The 20,395-nt window shown below is 40.7% G+C and overlaps 2 protein-coding genes across 2 annotated transcripts; both read left to right on the top strand.

The window, feature by feature from the left end:
* The first annotated feature begins 2,517 nt into the window (after positions 1–2,517).
* Positions 2,518–10,213, top strand: LOC145448896 (spermosin-like). The gene is made up of 8 exons (XM_080327343.1): positions 2,518–2,813; positions 2,870–2,986; positions 4,873–5,019; positions 5,686–5,849; positions 7,032–7,175; positions 7,868–8,027; positions 9,678–9,861; positions 9,938–10,213. Exons 1-8 carry the CDS (start codon positions 2,714–2,716, stop codon positions 10,131–10,133), a joined length of 1,212 nt encoding a protein of 403 aa, XP_080183469.1. The 5' UTR covers positions 2,518–2,713; the 3' UTR covers positions 10,134–10,213.
* Positions 10,214–10,351: 138 nt separating this feature from the next.
* LOC145448894 (uncharacterized) lies at positions 10,352–19,513 on the top strand. Its single transcript, XM_080327339.1, has 9 exons — positions 10,352–10,570; positions 11,929–12,815; positions 12,874–12,990; positions 13,649–13,795; positions 14,433–14,596; positions 15,662–15,805; positions 17,746–17,905; positions 18,410–18,593; positions 19,023–19,513. The coding sequence occupies exons 2-9, from the start codon at positions 11,960–11,962 to the stop codon at positions 19,225–19,227; spliced, it is 1,977 nt and encodes a 658-aa protein (XP_080183465.1). The 5' UTR covers positions 10,352–10,570; positions 11,929–11,959; the 3' UTR covers positions 19,228–19,513.
* The last annotated feature ends 882 nt before the right edge of the window (positions 19,514–20,395 follow it).

Raw genomic sequence — 20,395 nt, 5'->3', positions numbered from 1 at the left:
TCTTTGGTATGACCCGGCCGGGGATCGAACCCACGTCCTACCGCTCGAGAAGCCGGACGCATAACCATTGCACTATCTCGCTCTATAGTTCGTTATCATTTCCTTGTTTGTTATGGTCTTGTGACCGAATGATTTTTCTTGTAATACCCTTTTCCATCGTACTTTCTTTCCCAATTTTGTGAAAAGGGGGGTTGCATTCTCCTTCGATTTTTTTTTCCACTCCTCCTCCGACCATGCTATTCCTCTAGATGTTTCGAGGATTTTAATCCAGTTTGTCGGTGTTTTGTCTTTATGGATTTCGTTGTTTTTGTATAATTTTGGGTTAATTTCCTTAATTTTAGTGCCTAGTTCGTATATGGCATGCTTATGCCAAATTTCCGTAGGGTTTTGCATGTTTTTTATGATGGCTAATTTTTCGAGTTGACAGGTCTTGATGCGGGATTCGATGTCTGGCATCGCAAATCCGCCATCTTCTTTTTCGGCTATCATTGTTTTTCGGCTTATAGCCTCCATTTTTGTCGGGGCCCAGATGAAGTTGAAATAAGTTTTTTCTATTTCTTTCTGGTCCTCTTTTGGAGGGGGTATAACTCTGGCGTTGTAGATAATTTGAGTCGTTGCCAGTGTGTTCAGAATCGTTCTTTTTCCTACCCACGTGAGTTTTCGATGTAGGTAGTTTCGGAGAATTCTATTTATTTTCATCTTTTTTTCATGCCACGTTATTCTTATTTGGTCCTCCCCGTAGTACTGTCCCAGGATCTTAATCGTTGGGTGCTTATAGTTGTCGTATGCGATGTTTGTTTTTTGGGATGCTTTTGGCCTGTTTATATGCAGGATTTCCGTTTTAGCGGAGTTTAATTTTTGGCCGGTGGCACGTTCGTAGCTATTAAACTCTTCGAATATGTGTCTTATATCCGTTTCATTGTTTAAATAGCAGGTTACGTCATCTGCATATTGTTGCAACTTGATCGGTTGGTTTCCGATCTTGAAAGGTCTTATTTTTTCGTTGTTATCAATTTTTCTCGCGATTGGATCTGAGCATATCGCGTAGAGCGCCATGCTCAGGGGGCATCCCTGTCTAATACCTCGGCCGATCTTGATGGCGTTGGTGAGGGCCCCGTTTACTTCGATTTTTGTCGTAGCTGTGTCGTAGATATTACTGACAATCTTTGTGAAGTGTTCAGGTATCTCGTACTTTTGTAAGATCTTGCGGAGGAAGCTGTGATGGATACGATCAAAGGCTTTTTCCTGATCTAGACTAACTATGATCAGTTCTTTATTCCTCTCTTTTGCGTAATCGATGGCGGCTTGTGTGTTTCTGAGTATATCTGTTATCTGTCTATCTTTTATGGCGCATTTTTGTGTGTTGTATATGAGGTTTGGTAGTATCGGTCTGAGTCTGTTGGCCAGGATTCCAGTGAGTATTTTGTAATCAGTGTTTAATAATGTGATTGGGCGTCAGTTCTTCAACTGCTTCGGCTCTCCTTTTTTGTATATTGTAGTTGTTTAATGTTATCCCATGATGCGAAACAATGCTTATTCTGTCGAAAATTGATACCTCCTGGGATGCATCAATACGAATCAAGCTCTCCGCACCTGCTGCATAGCTCAATTCGCCGCTTTTGACAGTCCATGCGAACGAATTAAGACTGTTTTGAAAACTACTTACTTACTTGAGTACTTTTAAAGTCAGTCAATTCTACTTCTACTTCAAGTAGTTTCAAGTGGCTTATTGAAAAGTACTTCTACTTGTACTTGGGAAGATGTTTTCGTCGCTACTTCTACTTCTACTTGAGTAGCTTTCTTGACTACTTTGACCACCTCTGCCTATGGTACAAAAAGCTGAAGTCAGCTAATTCCAAGTTCATACAAAATATCGAAGTATAAACAAACAGAAAGTCACTTTCGTGTACTATAAATTTAGAATTCTGTCCTGATCCGGATCCGGCAGTTGAGCGAAATTGTGATTCCGGATCCGATCCTGTTAGAGGAAAAGAGATTCCTGCCCGGTAAGAATCTCAAATCCTATTCCTGCGGTACATCTCTAATATATAGGCAGAGCAAAGCCGCAGTGCTTGGTAATAGTTAACTAGGTCAGGATGGCTGTGATGTCACAATGCCCCAATTGCGGTGTAATTATCCGGACTTTCACAATAGCGTGTACAGCTCGCTGCAGAGTTACTGAAACAACTGGTGGTACCATGGACCGTGCAAGAGCGAGCTTTGCCTGACTGTAAAACCGTTACACGAAATGCGTTAAACCATTATACGCTTCCCGCTTTATAAGTTTATAACTTGATGCAAACGCATTTAATGTTACTCGGTGTCACTGGTTTTCACCGCAAAGCAAAGTCCATTTTTCAAAGGTAAGCAACATTACATTTTATATTCAGGATTTGAACGGTCTGAATGTGGTATCAATGCTTACCTTCAATGCTTAGATTGCAAGGAAAAGAGAAAACGTTATACTATAACCAGCGTGTGAGGATCTCTAAGCGAAACCTATACGAACATGCCTGTGCAACGACCGGACGAGAAGTCGAATGTTACTCAAACCAAGAAGGAAATAAAGTCCAAAGACAGAGATCGTGATGACATTGACAATAGAATTGACAGTGACAATTTAAACGAAGATGAGCTTGAGGAAGAAGTCTCGTCGGAGGAGGAAATTGAAAATACCGAAAACGGAGACGATGATCGACAACCGACAAAAATAATGTCAAAACCCCCACAAAAGGATCGCATTTCGAAAACCTCCAAGAAATACCTTCCGAAGAAAGCATCAGATGATAGCGTCGGCCAGGTGACGAAAAATGGTTCGACCTTCCAAGCAATTTACGGTTGCAGTTTCCCATGTTGCCTTGCGTTTCAGAATGGAGCAGGACGCAAATCATCTCGGCGGTCGCCGTCGCAAATACAGCCATGATCGCTGTCGCATTAGCGATGTTCGTCACTAAAGCAGATTGCGATACGAGTAATGCGGAATTTGGTGAGCTGCACTATTATCTTGTAATCAGAATTGGACAATAACTACAAAATTCTCACATTTCCGAGTTAGATTATAATTAAAAATACTGGAATCGCAGAAACTTGGAAATTGAATAAAATTCGAATTTGAGCGAAATTTAACAAAACTCATGTTCAGTTCATAACAAATTGGAATTGCTTTTCAAAATCATGACAATGGCATGGTCGGTACAGCAAGCTTGGCTCGTTTCGCATCAGCAGACTTGAACAAATATAAAATTTGCCGGTTTAGAATTGGAGCGACACAGGTTTGTTTTTCCATGTTGGACTTGAATTTTAATTGTAGCTATACACAGTATGTTTTAATTAGAATAAGAACTACTGAATTCGTGAATCTTGGACATTGAATGATATTCTGTTCATATAAAATCAGAGTTCGTTCCCAAAGCTTGATAATGACAAATGTCTGCATGCCAAGCTTTGACTTGTTTGGCACTAGGGCTGGGCACAATGATTCGAGTACTCGAATCTAAATCGAGTATTAATTCTAATGATTCGAGTCGAGTGGTAAAAGACGATTTTTGTGAGTACTGAAATTATACGCTCCTCGCCATTGAAAGTTAATTTACCAACGAAAATTATAGTTCCGATACCTATTTTCCACCGTGGAAGCCTTGAAACCACGGTTAGCCGTCGCAGCATACGAAACAGGGTATAAAGTACTATAGTACAAAATTACGAAAGTTACTGGAAATACCACATTTCCAAAGTCATGATCATTCCACAACATTGTATCAAAGTGTAACGAAATCGGTGTCGCCGAAAAAGTACTACGTATCTCTAATGTGATGGATAACAGGCAATATATTCTTTGTGGTGGGATAAAAGGTGCATATTTGACTTTGGCATATTCCATTATGTTATGACGTCATAATGAACAATACTCGAATACTCGACTCGAAGCATAATACGTGATTCAGAATCGAATCACTCAGGTGCTCGATTTTGCTCAGCCCTATTTGGCACTATACAGTATACAGTAGGGGTGTTCAAAAATGACTATAATTTTCTTAAAATGTACTGACTACTTGATAAAATTGTTAGGTTACCTAATTGAAGCCTACACACCAAATTTGGTTCCATTCCAGTCAGTAGCCGCATTGCTACAGGAGAAGAAATAAGTTTCTATTTATTATATAAAAATAAATACCAAAAAATTTGAAAATCTCTGTCCAACCCATTAAAGTGTTAGGTTGTCTATAGAAACGATGTTCACCTAATTTGGTTCATTTCCAACCAGTGGAAGCGGAGTTATTGCAGTCGAAAAATTTGGATATAATTAAAGAATTGGTCACCGTAAATACTATTTTATTCATAATCCAAATTTTTCGACGGCAATAACTCCGCTTCCACGGGTTGGAATTTAACCAAATTTGGTGAACATCGTTTCTATAGACAACCTAACACTTTCATGGGGTGAACAGAAAATTTTCAAATTTTTTGTTATATATTTTTATATAATAAATAGAAACTTTCTTCTCATGTAGCAATGCGTCTACTGGCTGGAAGTGAACCAAATTTGGTGTGTAGGCTTAAATTAGGTAACCTAACAATTTTATCAAGTAGCCAGTACGATTGGAGAAAAAAGTCATTTTTGAACACCCCTATACAGTTCTCCTATGCAGCCTTGTCGGGAAAACCAAAAATTGAACTAAGAATCACAATTAGAGCATAGATTATGTTACAAGTTAGATTAGAACTAGATTGCCAACATTTCGCTCAAATTAGTCTATTCAGACAACTGTAGAATTATTCATATAGTTCTCCAAGTATGCTTGTAATCTGCATTCTTTATATAGATATCACTTGGTAATTCATGTGTTGAATTAGGAATGACGTTTCTTTTAGGAATACAAGTCGAACCCGGTGATGAATCGACCACATCCACCACCTATACTCGCGCACCCGTCTCTACTACTACCGAGTTCGTCGGCGCCGAGTTGCCAGAAGAACTGATTACGGTCGGACCACCGAAATCTTGCTCTTTTTCATCAGGTGGGGTCGTACATGGAAGCAAACTGTGTCAATATAGCCTATACGGACCCTACATTTCACAGTTGAAATTGCAGCACGATTACGAAATTCAAAATGCTTGCTTAAATGCACTTTTCGCAAACCTTTTAACCCATTACGACTTACCAGTGGTTCTAAACCGGGGTTCCTGGGGGTCAAGACACATACCCGACTTGTACAGAAACAGCGACACTGATTTGTAAATAGGCCTATTCATTATCATATTTTCGTTTTATGTGAAAATCATGTTTGAATGTTTGTTCATTTTACATATTGTTGTTGGAAGAGCTTCTTGGCGAAAAGCGAAAATATGAGTTTCGCCGAATGCTTTAAGCTGATATTTACCAGGGAATTCTGGTAATATATAGTTGCATTGTCGCGTGACCATTTTCAATACCTTGAGCTTTGACTAACTATTAATTATGGCCAACAGGGAGAAGGTCAGTTATATGAAGATTAATGTATATGGACTCATACAGATTACAGAGGATGAAAATGCATGTTATGATTCATAGGCAATGAGAAATATTGTGAGTCTGATAACGGCAATTTTATCCTCATAGTAGATACAGTTCGGGCATCGAAAAATCAGAATTATATCCGCTTAGAATTCTCGTAAGTGAGTATAATTTGACGAAACGTCTACAGAACCGTACGATTTATCGATTGACGAAATTTACATGTCAAGCTATTCGTGCGGTGTTCCGGAGACGGAGCCGGATTTGGTCAGGGGGGATGGAGAGGCGGTGTTCACATCTTGGCCGTATACGTTTCAAGTTATATCGTACGGCACCTTTCGAGGATACCTACCGGTAAGGCTTGACAAGTTTAGTAGAATCGTAATCCACACAGAGCCGGACAGCTAAGAACTTTTCAGCCTTCGCAAATTAGCCGTACTGAATTCGCAAAAACTTGGATATTGAATTATATTCCGAATTAGAATGAAATAAAACAAAAATCAAGTTCAGTACATATCAAATCCGCTCATAAACAGGAGAATGGCAAATATCTGTACACCGAGCTTGGGCACGTTCCGCACTAGATACAATTCTACTGTAGCATTTTAAGGAAAACCAGAAATTATATTAGAAATAACATTCGTCCATAGAAACGTTTCACAAATTAGATTAGAATTCGATAACCGGTATTTCGCTCTCATCAGTCTAATTAGTCTGAACCTACTTATACAAGTCGGAAATTAACGAACGCAGCCCGCTCTCGTGGAGAGGAGATCTTTTTCGAACGGCGACTCAGTTCATCTATATAGATAACTAACCTACGGATTGATGCTCAACACCCGTCGTCACGCATGCTTGCCCGGAGGAAATTACTGCTCAGCAATCTGAACGCAACATAATTGATAATCCCATAGCTGACGACCCGCGCGCTTAAATTCAATAAAGTTGGCCTTATTTGAAAGCTACTGTGACACTGATTCCGAATATATACCTTAAAATCCAATCAGGGCAATGGAACTCCCTTGAAAGACACCTCAAAGTCTGAAAATCAGCATTGTTTTAAACAATCGCACCGACGCAGCACAATGACCATAACAATGGCCCTTGCGTGGTTACGATTGCTCAGAACGATGCCGATTTTCAGAGTTTGAGGTGTATTTCAAGGGGGTTCCATTGCCCTGATTAGATTTTGATGTATATTTTCGGAATAAGTGCGACAGTACCTTTCAAATAATATCAACTTTATTGAATTTCAGCACGTGGGTCATCAGCTATGGGATTAGCAATTAGCAATTATGTTGCGTAATTTCCTCCGGGCAAGCAAGCGTGGCGACGGGTGTTACGTATCTATCCGTAGGTTAGTTATCTATTTCATCGCTCTAGTTCATCGCTCTATTCCCGATATAGGCGTGGGCGTATAGCCAGGATGGAAATTTGGGAACTGGGATAATAGTGACGTATTGATTTGATTATTCCTGTAATTTGGTGCAAGCATGAGAATTTTGATATCTGATGTCGAAAAATTATTTCATCCAGGAATGCGTTGGCGCGTTGATTTCTCCGCGACACGTCTTGACAGCGTCACAATGCTTCTTCGACGACGTCGGCTTCTCAAAATCGTACGCCGTTGTTGGCGGTTTGAACGTTGCTTCGGAATACAGTGGCACGCACATCAAACCGGTAATTGCCTTATGGAGCGGGGCATGAATTTTGACTCCACCCTATAAAGGTTAATAGTCAAAACGCAGTATAAGTAGTTGTAAATCTTTACTCAAGTAGAAGACGTAGTGATACGTATTCTCTAGGCCTCCTTTGGCAGAAAAGCAGAATAAATCTCAGGTAAGGAAGTATTCTAAAGTCATAATTACTGGACGAGGTAGTGCGAGTAGGCTAAAGTAGCAGCAGAAATAGCTACACTTCGTTACTGAGCGCAGTCTTGCAAATACGCAGGACATTACTTTTGCTGTTATTATTTTAGTCACATTAAAACTGGTATATATCGTCGCAGTGGAATCAAAGTGACTTATGTCCAGTTTTCAAATTTTGAAGGTACATTTTTAATACTTGAAAAAAATCACGTTTTTGAAAAATATTCATTTTTTTCGGCCATATCTTGGCCATGGTTATGTCTGTTTCACTAATTCAAAGTAAATCAGGGCCAATATATGGCTGAAAGAAGATGAAAACTTTACGTAAAGACAATTTTCTCAAAATGTGTAAAATGGAGATAAGTCACTTTGATTCCACTGCGACGATATATACACATATAATCCAGGATCAATCTGCACCACCCCCCCCCCACCCCCCCCATCCTATGGCGGTATTGAAATTTTAAAATTTCAGTGATACAGGGAAATTGCATACCTATGCAGGTCCATAAGATCAGGATCCACCCGAAGTCGAATATGTGCGCCGGACATCCAGTCACAGTATACGACTTCGCCTTGTTGTCTCTCCAAGAACAGTACGATCCGCTTGGCAATTCCATGAGATTGGCGTGTTTACCTGCCGTGAAAGAGGCTCTACCTGCAGGTCTGCTGGCATGACTTCTCTTTCTGGAATGTATTACTAGATCGTTCTACTTGTCCAATGACACCAGTGGTTCCCAATCTTTCTCGACTTATCGCTCCCTTATCAATCTCGACACAAATTTTCGTCCCCCATATTTACGGATCCGAAAAACAGGACATATAATCGGGAATTTTATTCACCTAACTCTGATCGCTGGTGAATTTACTAAAAAAGTTCATGTTTTCAGAGACGGTAGGTGCTCGGAAAACCTTCTTCACGTGCATTTTTTACCGCGTCAATCAAATATAGATCTCACTCGACGTCCTAACATTTTTACCCCTATCGCCCCCCAGTCGCCCGCTTGTTTCTCAAAATCGCCCACGTTGGGAACCACTGAATTAGAATAATTAAAGAGAAATGTCGATAACCTAATTTTGTGAAATCATCCTATGCTCTAATTTGAATTCTAATATAATTTATAGTTTTCCTGGAAATGCTGCAGGACAGTGCTTTTCAACCTTTTTGAGCATCGTACGCACTGTTTTTGCAAAATAAATTTCATTTCTACAAACCACGAAAAATGTTATGCAAAAAAAAAGAAGAAGTTGAAGATAATTGACAATATTTTGTTCATATGTGCAACAAATAGGCTACCAGAGCCTAAGCCGGTGGTTATCAGCAGGGTTTTAATGACTCGAGTCATGACTCGACTCGAGTCAGACTCGAGTCACGATTTTCGGATGACTCGACTCGAGTCATTTACTCAAAATACGGAAATGACTCGACTCGACTAAAGTCAATCTTTGTATTGACTCGACTTGGACTCGAGTCATTGCGCATGACTCGAAGCAAGTCATTGACTCGAGATTCAGACGGCCAAGACCGGCATTTCATTGTAATTTCGAAACAACCACACTATTGGGATTTCGTTTGTTGGTACTGGTGCTTGAAAATGCGACCAGAAACTGCTAAAAGTGAGGAAAATTGATATATTATAAATGCGAACCATTCAATATCACCAAACAGAGTTTAAAAAAGTGGGTTTAGGAAGACTTTAAATGGAAACTGAGCAGTCAACACAATGACTTGGACTTGAACTCGAGTCATAATACCATGACTCGGACTCGATCCTCTGTTCGCTGACTTGGACTCGGACTTGACTCGGTGGGAATTGAAAATGACTCGACTTGACTCGAGTCAAAAATATAAAAGTGAGATTGACTTGTGACTCGGAGCCTTGTGACTTGGTTACAACCCTGGTTATCAGCCATTTTGTTGTCACGGACCCCTTTTAGACAAATTTAGAACCACTGGCTTGGGCCATCAAGTGTCTCATTAAAAGACAACTCTTTTACCTCGCTTTGATTTCAGCGAATTCAGCAATTTTAATTATGATAGAGAAAGTGCTGCAGCTATAATTATAACTCCAATCGATTTCGGTAAAGCTTAAAATTTTCTTGTCGTCCAACTCTGTATTATACAGATTACTAGCCGATTAACCTCATTTTAATTCTCATCTGATTTCTCATTTCCTGGAAATACTACAGGAGAGCTGCTTATAGTCCGAAACGAGCCAAGGCTGTCTAAGTCTAGTCAAGGTTCCCTATAGTTCTCCAAAAGAATGTTATAGATTGCTATATCGAGCAATATGTTTTCGTTTCGTATGATCAGGTACGGGATGCTGGACTACCGGTTGGGGACCACCGAGTACAAACTCCAGAATTCCGCTAAAGCAAGTCAGTGTCGAGGTCGTATCGGAAAGAACGTGCCGTCGAGATTTATACAAGGATATTGTCATGAGCTCAACGGTATGCGGCAAGACAAGTCCCAGCGATTCCTCGTGCCTGGGGCAAACGTAAGCTGACTAAATATATCATTTGCTTCATTCACTGACTTGTAGCAACACTGTTGTTTATCACGATTTTTTGCAGCGGCAGCCCTCTTCTCTGCCACATTGACGGTGCCTGGACCCTGTACGGTATAACAAGCTTCGGAACATCGGCATGTGCGTCGTCAGACCTGCTGCCTGCGTTCGGAACGGTATCTTACGTGGTGGATTGGATGTGCTGTTTTATGAGAAATATGCCTCCGTGTTATGGAGTGGTGTGCAATATATCCGGGGAATGACGGTTTCAAGAAGCTATTATTCGTGTCTCTATGTTGGTGGTTTATTTTGAATAAAATGGCTGTACGGATGCTTTCAAAAACTGTTCGGGGACAGTGAGCATATAGAAGTAGAAATGTATAAGTCAGGCATATAGAGTAGTTCTATAATATAACTATGGTATGAGCACTCAAAGATTGTTCGCTTTGCCTTCGCTGTAGGCTACAAACTAAATGATTGGTTTATCCTACCAGACATACATTAAAAATTTCTACTCAATTGATTGATTTGAATGTATATTCTTTCGAGCATATGAACGTGACCTGTCCATATAGTTATGAAGTGTATATTTATGGCGTCACAATGAGTTAGCCACCACGCGAATGAATTTGTGGATCAACTTGAATCCGAAGGGATTCGCATCTACGGAATCTCGCTTCATACTTCAGAGTGACGCACGGTAAGCTTTAATAGAACGATGAGATTCCTTTTCAAGTTAACGTCGAGTATCATCGTCCTCCATTATTGAACTCCAAACTATAGCGATAATTTTGATGTGCTCCGCTTGTGGCAACGTTTACAGTGTGTAAATTCACTAGCATACCCAGTGAGCGGAATTAGCAGCTTGACTAAACAACAAGTTTCTACGTCTACCCTAACCTGTGGCAGTGATGATCATACTCATCAATATTCGATATAGATTTGCTCGCATCGTGCTGTATTGCACGTTCGTGGTGGTAGTGTGTATAAATTAGTGTATTCTAAACTTCTTGGATGGCGACCCAAAATCTGAGTTTTATTGGCATCTCGCGACCCAAGTATCGCGCATCGAAATGATTGCATTATAATGTTAGTATCCGAACATTACCGCCATGCATGCGATAGAGAAGGTGCAGATAACCATCAGCACGGAACGCGGTTCTATGAAGCATGTGTGACGCACGTGATTTCAAATGGCGGTGCATTATTTTCCTTTGCGGGCCGCATTTGTACTGCGGGGCTCAGATTGCAAGGACTGGACTATTCGATGGCTGACCATTTCGACGACCGGGAATATCAGCAGAATCAGAATATCAGGCTTAGGCCAGCCAGCGATAGTCAACCAGGTCATCGCTTTATCGCCGCCGATCATTTTGTCACGGTCGTATGCTGGCCAGGGGCCATGTGTCATATGTCCCGGCGCGGAAAGGATCCAGAAATGTCTGTGTCTAATAGTCCCACACGTTGGACATCCTTATACTAAAGCATTCCAGCGCTCTCGGACGATGTTAGGCTATACAGTACAGTTATATATATATATTCATTTCCGTGGATTACACGTATTAAAACTCCCGCCTTGGCTTCGCCAGAATATTACCCGCGCAAGGTAGAGATTTCCAGAGACAACAGTGTCAAGCAAATCCTATCATGACAACCAATATTTGCAATACAACGGTTGCCACATTTTCCTGATCTATCCATATTGTCGTAACGTATTATATTGGCTGTATAATACCCAAGACAGTGTCTTTGGATACGCACAAACCATCCACAGGAGATCGTGGGAAGCGCGAAGAAATGCTCAACTTTGTTGCGGTCGTGCCCCGTGGTTGGGTCACAACCCAGCATACTTTAAGAACCCCTGGTATATATGAATAAGAATATTCTTTGTTAAATTGAGTATAACTTTATGAAACTGCAAACTTGGATGGCTTCAGTAACCAATAAGTATATTTATATTTTTGGGGGTTATGCCGAATCCAGTGAGTATATAGCGTAAGTAAGTAAGTAGGCCAAGCCTTGTCCGTAGTTCTAAAATAAGCTCTGATTTCGTAACAGATCACATTTCGGGCAATATTTTAATGGCTAAATGAACAAAAACGATCGCCAGACTAGCAGTGGACGGACCACTCCGCAACCAGGCCAAGACAGCAGAAGCGCGAGACCTTCAGCGGCACGGGGTGCTAACAATCCAGCGACACAAAATGGGAAGCAGTCACCCCGCTACAATAGCAACAAAAGATCATCAGCTTCCCCCAACTCTAAACAAGCAACATCGAGTCAAAGCAATCCTAAAACAAAAACGTCCCGTACACAGCAACAGAAGAAGTCAGTGTCAAACAACACGAAACCCGGCACTAGTTCGCCCGCCAGGCAGGCGTCACCAAATCGAAGCTACCCCAAATCTAATAAACAAGAATATCAAGTTACAAGTGGTGCTGATACGAATCGAGCTGGAAATTCTACAACGTTACGTCGAGACACGACGAATCAGCCAATCCCTAACAAAAACAGCGTGAAAGTCAGTTCTTATAAAGCTGCAGCCTCAAAACAAGGACCGGAGGGTGGAATTGGGACAATAGCAGCCCCCCGCGACGCGAAAAAGACAAGGAAATCGCAGGCCGCCAGGAAAAACGTTACGCGCGATGACCAGAGCACGAACTCCGCAAAGTCGAATAATACTCAAATCAAAAAGCAAATAAATTCCAAGCATACCGATCGTGATAACAAGAGTATAGACAGTGATGATATAAACAACGGAGAGCTGGCAGCAGACGAAGTCTCGTCGGAGGAGGAAATTGACAATATCGATAACAAGGGCGATGAACAACCTCGGAAAAAAAGAATTTCAGAAATCCGAAAAAAGGTACGCGTTAATAAACCGTCAAAAAAATACCTTCCGAAGAAAGCATCAAATGATAGCGTCGGCCAGGTGACGGGAAATGGTTCGAATTTCAATATAATCAGCGGTTGCATGGTCTCCGAGGTTACCTTGCATTTTAGAATTGACCCGGACGCAAATCATCACGGCGGTTGCCGTCGCAAATCTGGTCATGATCGCTGTCGCTTTGGCGATATTTGTCACGAAACCCGATTGCATTTCAAGCAATGCAGAATTCGGTGAGTTGCACTATGACCTAGAAAATTTTCAACTATTTCAAAGTTGATTAGAATCGTAATAACAGCTACTTCTCTCTACTAAGTTCGGCGACAGACTGCATGTTTATTACTCGCCGGTATAGGCCTAATACACTGATTTCTGAAGCATGGATGCAGGCTGAAGCCTCGGAAAACATAAACGGACATAATCAAATATTACAGCAAGAATTACTGGATTCGCAAAAAAAAAAACTTGGAAATCAATTACATTCCGAATTAGAAAGAAATTATTATAAGCATGAGGATGACAAGCCAAGTTTATGGCTCGTTTGGCACTATACAGCAGACTTGGACAACTAGAAAATTTCCAGCTTTCCCAGTAGAGTAGAATTACAATTATAGCTACATAGAATTATTTTTCAAATTAGAATAGAATTATAACCACACAGCTTTTCCTAGATTAGAATTACTGAATTCATGAAATCTGGGACATTGACTTAAGTTCAGTCAATACAGTTCTCCTGTAGTATATTCAGGAAAACCAGAAATTACACCAGAATTAAAATTAGAGCATAGAAATATTTTACAAATTATATTGCCGGTCTTTTGCTTGAATAAGTCGTTATATAAATATCACTTCGACAATTCACCTGTGAAATTCAGACTGATGTTTCTATAGGGATACAAGTTGAACCCGGTGGTGAATCGACTACATCCACCGCATCTTCGCGCGTACCCGTCACCACTGCTTCCGAGTTCGTCGGCGCCGAGCTACCAGAAGAGCTGGTAACGGTTGGACCACCGAAACCGTGCTCTTTTTCATCAGGTAGGGTCGTATATGAAAGCAAACTGAGAAAGTACAGCCTATGGACCCTACATTTCACAATTGAAATTTCAGTTTCGATTTCCAGTTTAAGAATGCTTGCTTGAATGCAATTTCCGTAAAAGTTTTAACGCTATATGACTTTAAACAAGGGGTTCTTAATCGGGGTGCACAAGAACCCCTGGGGCTGTTCGCTGGAGATCTTCATACAGCATAAGTCACCGACTTGCAGTAAATATTTGATATCATCTTATTGTCCAGTATTAAAAATTGAAATCAGGTTTCAATCGTTGGCTATTTAACACTATTGTCGATGCATATAGTTCATTTTCTGCATCAGTGTTCTTTAGTAGCATTCGTGCACGACTATAGTCAATACTTTGAACCACTCTAGAGTCCCAAAAATTAATTTTGGTGACTATGGGCAGGTCAGTTATGAAGATTACTGTGTACTGTGTATTGACTCATACCTAGAGGATATAAATGCATATCATGATTCATAGGCAACGGACAATACTGTGAGTCTGAAAGGGGCTATTTTATCCTACTTGGTAGATGCAACTCGGCTATCGAAGGATAATCAAGATGATATCCGCTTATAATTCTAGTAAACGAGGATAATTTGAGGAAATGCCTACAGAACCGTACGATTCATCGATTGACGAAACTTACATGTCAAGCTATTCGTGCGGTGTTCCGGCGACGGAACCGGATTTACTCAGGGGAAACGGTCAGGCGGTGTTCACATCTTGGCCGTATACGTTTCAAGTTATATCGTACGGCACCTTTCGAGGATACCAACCAGTAAGGTTTGACTAGTTATTTAACGCAGCATCGTAAATCTAGACGGGGTCGGACAACGAAAACCCTTTCCGTCTTTGCAAATTAGAACAAAATTATAATTACGGAATTCGCAAAAACTTGTCAAGTGAAGTATATTCCTAATTTGAAAGAAACACACAATTGAACAGTATATCCATGTTGAAATGAACCCGAATATTTTCGGCTAACTCTCGTCAAGGGTAATCGTCAGCAACTAGAAGAGGATTGGAAAGAACATTGCATATCAACAGTCGAGTATGACGTAACGGGCAGGAAATTTCGCATAATACAACGACAATCGAGTTCAGCTCGCATTGAATCAGAGGCCATTCTCATAAGCATGAGAATGGCAAATATCTGTAAACGTAGTTTGGCTCGTTTTGTAAGAAAAACCAGAAATTATATTACAATCAGATTGCCGGTATTTTGTTATAATTAGTAAATTAAACTTATCTATTTGTGCAAGTCTGAAGTCACGTTTATACCATATACAATAATTCACATAGCCTATACAGTTGTAAATGAATGAACGCAGCCCATTTAGCTTACTTATTCTCTAGCGGAGAGCAGGCCTATGTGTTTTTGGAACTGTGAGTCACTTTGCATTCACCGCTTTATACCCGCATGTGGATACAGGCGTAGTCAGGATGAAATTTTGGTAAACTCGATCACAATGATGTAGTGAAGACATATAACGTATCAAAAATTAGGGGGACGAAGAAGCCTTTGAGTTGTGTTAAGTTTATTGTTAATACTCCTAATATAATAATATAATAAAAACATCGCAAGGTTGCGCTACAATGAAAAGAAAAAGGGTGTCGAAGCGACTTTGAGCACTGTTTTAAATAAGACACTAACCTTGGCTTCAAGGCGATGTAAAGAAGGGACATGCGCACGGGATGAAAGTAATAGAAGATAACAAAATCAGAACTAGCGTTTCGCAGACCTTGCTGTATGCTTGTGCATTTTCCGTTTGATTTTTAGCTGTAATTTGCAGCGATCTCGACAATTTTGATACTTTATAATGTCGAAAATTATATAATACAGGAATGCGTTGGCGCGCTGATTTCACCCCGACACGTCTTAACAGCATCGCAATGCTTCTTCGATGACGTAGGCTTCTCGAAATCGTACGCAGTCGTCGGCGGTTTGAACGTTACTTCGGAATACATTGGCACGCAGATACAACTGGTAATTGCGTCAATGAGCAGGGTATCGGTTTTGACTCCACCCCAGAATGGTCAATGGCAGGGGGGACAGAGATTTGTCGTCTGTACTCAAGTAGAAGTAGAAGTAACGCCGTTCATTTCGACTCAAGTATAGCAAGTAGAAGTAATGATTTCGAAGTAACTAAAATGGTCTAGTTTTGCCTAGAAAGCTGAAAACTATCATGTACGAGTAGAAGCAGAGTTGTATAATGACTCGAGTCGCGATGTTTTGGCGACTCAACTTGACTCGAGTCATTTTTTCAAATGCGTAAAATGACTCGAATCGAGTCAATTTTTGTATTGAATCGACTCGTACTCGAGTCATTGTACATGACTCGAACCAAGTCAAATGACTCGACACTAGTACGGCCAATGCAGACATTTCATTGTGACTTCGAAGAATATAGTGAAGTCAAAATATTATTGGTCAGTCCTGATACTTGGAAAATAGGGCCAGAAACTGAAAATACTGAAGAAAATTATTGTGGATGCTAGCCATTCTATATCCCTCCAACAGAGTTCGAAAAGTGGGTTGAACCAGTTTTGAACTAAAAACTGAACCGTGGACATAATGACTTGGACCCGGACTCGAGTCAAACACTATGACTCGGACTTGAACCTCTAGTACCTGACTTGGATTCTGATTTGACTCGGTGGTGAATTGAAAATGACTCGACTTGACTCGAGTCAAAACTGTAAAAGTGAGATTGACTTGTGACTCGGAACCTTGTGACTTGGTTACAACCCTGAGTAAAAGTAGTCCGCGTCTACTTTCCGTTGTGTTGACCTTTTTCACGTCATACGCATAATAAGCTGTATTCAAGTGCAGTATTCGACCGTGTTAATCAAATATATCTCACTGGACGTTCTAACATTTTCGCCCCTTATCCCCCCACCAATCGCCCCATTTGGTATTTCGCCCTCTTCTTTGTAAGCTCAGGAGCACAAGAGTGAGAGTGTGGACGCTCAATCGGCAACGATGGCCAATTCACTTGTGTCATGCTCTGCTTCGCACCTGCTCCGAGACGGCATGGTTGCGTCACAGTACCAGACTCCTTTACGATGCAACATTCGAGGCTGATTTTGGGGGGTTCCAGAACGACAAGCAGAATAACATTTATGTTTTCGAAATCAGTACCGCGGTACCTGTCGATTGATACCCGTTTCATCAAATTTCGCACTCGACAAGCCGGTCAAAAATTACCGCCAAGTTTCCTTAAGCCAAATGGAAAGTGTGACGTACACCAATTTCACCGAGCCGTGAGATTTGCTCGTGTCCACACTATAGAAATTAAACATGGAACGGCAACGACCGATTTTGCAGCTTCGTTCCGCTTCGCTGAGGCTGGAGTGGGGAATTGTTTTGCGTAAGCGACTGTAGGATTTCTGGCAATCCAAAAGCTATCTTCCCGAGCGCAGAAATTACTGAATCTGGTCTTTGTCGAAAGCTACTGTTGCACTGAATTCGAAAATATATATTAAAATAATGATCAGGCACTGAACCACCTATAGAATCCGTCCTCCAAGTCTGAAATGTGGGCATTGTTCAGAGCAATCGGGTAACCGCAACATAATGGCCATAACAATGATCCGTTGCGACTCTCCGATTATTGTTCGAACAATTCCGATATTTCAGACTTGTAGGACGGATTCTAGGTGGATCAGAGCCTGATCATTATTTTAATTTATATTTTCGGAATTGGTGCCACAGTAGCTTTCGATCAAGACCAGATTCAATAATTTCTGCAATCGGGAAGATAGCTTTTGGATGCCAGAAATCCTACAGTCGCTTACGCAAATCAATTCTCCAATCCAGCCTCGGCGAAGCGGAACGGAGCTGCAAAATCGGTCGTTGCCGTTCCATGTTCAATTTCTATAGTCCACACCATATAGGACACTATGCTCACAGGATTTTGATTCCAGGTCCATAAGATCAGGATTCATCCGAAGTCGAATATGTGCGCCGGACATCCGGTCACTGTATACGACTTCGCCTTATTGTCTCTCCAAGAACAGTACGATTCGCTTAACAATTTCGTGAGACTGGCGTGTTTACCTGACGTGAAAGAAGCTCTCCCTGCAGGTCTTCTGGTTTGACTTCTATTTCTGGATTGTGATATTGCAGACTTGGAGAATTATATCATTCTAGTTGTCCAATTAGACTATAATATAATTAGAAAAAAATGCATGTAATTTGATACAATTTTCAAGATTTTGTAAAATCAGAAGCCTACCTCTGATTTTAATCTAATTTAGATAAAATTGTGCATTCTACTTTCGAAAAGCTGCCCCACTTTCTATTATACAGATTACTTACCGACTAACATAGGCTAATGAATAATATATTCATATTGAAATAAATCAAAATATCTTCGGCTGACGCTCGCCCTGGGTAATCGTCAGAAACTACGAAGAGAATCGAAATAAACATTGCATATCTATTCTAATTCTCTACTATATGGTTGCAGGCTTACAGCCGACTATATTCGGGTTTATAATTCAATTGCATATTAAAGTTTGGTACCTCCAAGAGTCTCTTCTACTCTATAACTCCATAGAGCGGTAACTTTTTGCTTCGCACGATCAGGCACGAGGTGCTGGACTACGGGTTGGGGACCACCGAGCACAAACTCTAGAATTCCGCTAAAGCAAGTCAGTGTCGAGATCGTATCGGAAAGAGTGTGCCGTAGAGATTTATACAAGGACATTAGCATGAGCTCCACGGTATGCGGCAGGACAAGTCCCAGCGATTCCTCGTGCATGGGGCAAACGTAAGCTGACGAAATATATCATTTTCTATATAATCACGGATAAGTAAATGCAACAACATTAAGGCTACCATATTTTGAGATCTTGATAAAAGACACTTTTTACATGTTACTAAAGATATACTTGCAGACGAGAAAACACCTAATTTAAATATTTTCACGCGAAATATTATTGGATTGACTAAAAAAGGTTGTTTTGTTAACTCGAGTACCAAACGAACCGCTTCCACGTAAAATCCATTGGCGTTGACCTTTTTTAGTCAACCTTGAGTTCACTGCCGTCGAAATCCAGATTACGCGTCATTTATGTCATTTCTTTTGTCCGTGTTCAATCGCCTGGCCATCAAAGCTATATATAAAGGAGGACAAATCCTCATAAAGGGGGACATATCGTAACCCTAGACAGCACTGAATAATACAGTTTTTCCACAGCGGCAGCCCTCTTTTCTGCTACACTGACGGTGCCTGGACCCTGTACGGCATAACCAGCTTCGGGCAATCGGCATGTGCGTCGTCGGACCTGTTGCCCGCGTTCGGAACGGTATCGTACGTGGTGGATTGGATCTGCTGTTTCGCCAGAAATTTGCCTATGTGTTCTGGAGAATTGGCGGCGAATTGCGTTCTCAATAACCTTTGATTCGTGTCTCCATATATGTTGATATATTTGAATATGGTGATTGTACGGTTATACTGTCAAAAACTATTCGGAGCCAGTCACAGACGTACGTAGTGGATATATGCATCGATATATAAATATGTTTGCTTTGCCGTCGCTATGCTCAGGTGATGGTTTAGCTTAGTTCTCAACCGCCGTTTCCGGTTCGTGACATTTTTCCTCCCGGTTTTTATATCTCAATTCCAGAATGCATGGAATCGGACGCTTATCCATTAACCAGAGAAATAAAACAGAAATTTTAAACTGATTCTGAAGTTTGAAATTTATTCTTCTGTATGGTGTGGTAATCGTACAAGTGTTGTGACTTGTGAGAAAATAAAAATCGCCTACAGCTCGTTTCGGACAAGTTATGTAGAAACTACCGAGACTTTTAAACAAACATCGTTAAATTCCTTCCCTTCGCAGTATATGATATGTAGGTTATAGCAAACCAAACAGCAAACTCTCATTTCTTTCAAACGATACCGAACGATCACGATCAAGTCAGTTTAACAGAACTTCGAGAGCTTCGTCTTGCGTATACTCTTCAATAGAACCACGCATAAATATTAGAGGTCGACCGATATTGATTTTTACAGGCCGATACCGATATATCAGCTCACTCACAAGGCCGATACCGATATCATAGGCCGATATTAATATGGAAGGAGCAGAGAACAATTTCACCAAAAATATTATATATTAGGCAAGATGACACTTGTACATGCCACAGAAAGCTGAACAACAAACGAGAAACAAAATTGAAAAGAATTATTGCTTAATTGTGCAGTGTGCACATTCGATGAAATTTGGGATAACCCAAAAAGCAAAACATGATACATAATTGCAGATCAGTCCAGAAAAAGTAGATTGTAATGCAGGAAGCAGGAAGCATAGTTGCTCTGGATGCTCACCCAGCTAAACTCGTCCTGCAAGGGTAAATCTGTCATATATCGCCCTTGGCGTCGTCGATTTTTTGAGATTAAGAACACGAAGCACTGAATTTCCGAAATTTTTGAATTATAAAAAAAATAAGATATCGGCCTTCATAGGCCGATATCGATAATCGGGAAAGCTCTAAATATCGACCTCGATAATCGGCCATGTCGATGATCGGTCGACCTCTAATAAATATCTAATATAAACAAAG

Source organism: Botryllus schlosseri, chromosome 10 (assembly GCF_051294905.1).
Source record: "Botryllus schlosseri isolate E-star chromosome 10, Bs_hap1, whole genome shotgun sequence".
NCBI classification, from domain to species: domain Eukaryota; kingdom Metazoa; phylum Chordata; class Ascidiacea; order Stolidobranchia; family Styelidae; genus Botryllus; species Botryllus schlosseri.
This window is presented reverse-complemented; position numbering and strand designations above follow the sequence as displayed.

Excerpts from the sequence above, each read along its gene's own strand:
- LOC145448896 (XM_080327343.1), top strand. The coding sequence starts at position 2,714 with ATGTCAAAACCCCCACAAAAGGATCGCATTTCGAAAACCTCCAAGAAA. Across the intron at positions 7,176-7,867 it reads GTGGCACGCACATCAAACCG|GTCCATAAGATCAGGATCCA; the intron begins GTAATTGCCTTA and ends ATACCTATGCAG. Across the intron at positions 8,028-9,677 it reads GAAAGAGGCTCTACCTGCAG|GTACGGGATGCTGGACTACC; the intron begins GTCTGCTGGCAT and ends TCGTATGATCAG.
- LOC145448894 (XM_080327339.1), top strand. The coding sequence starts at position 11,960 with ATGAACAAAAACGATCGCCAGACTAGCAGTGGACGGACCACTCCGCAA. Across the intron at positions 12,816-12,873 it reads CGGCCAGGTGACGGGAAATG|AATTGACCCGGACGCAAATC; the intron begins GTTCGAATTTCA and ends CTTGCATTTTAG. Across the intron at positions 12,991-13,648 it reads TTCAAGCAATGCAGAATTCG|GGATACAAGTTGAACCCGGT; the intron begins GTGAGTTGCACT and ends ATGTTTCTATAG.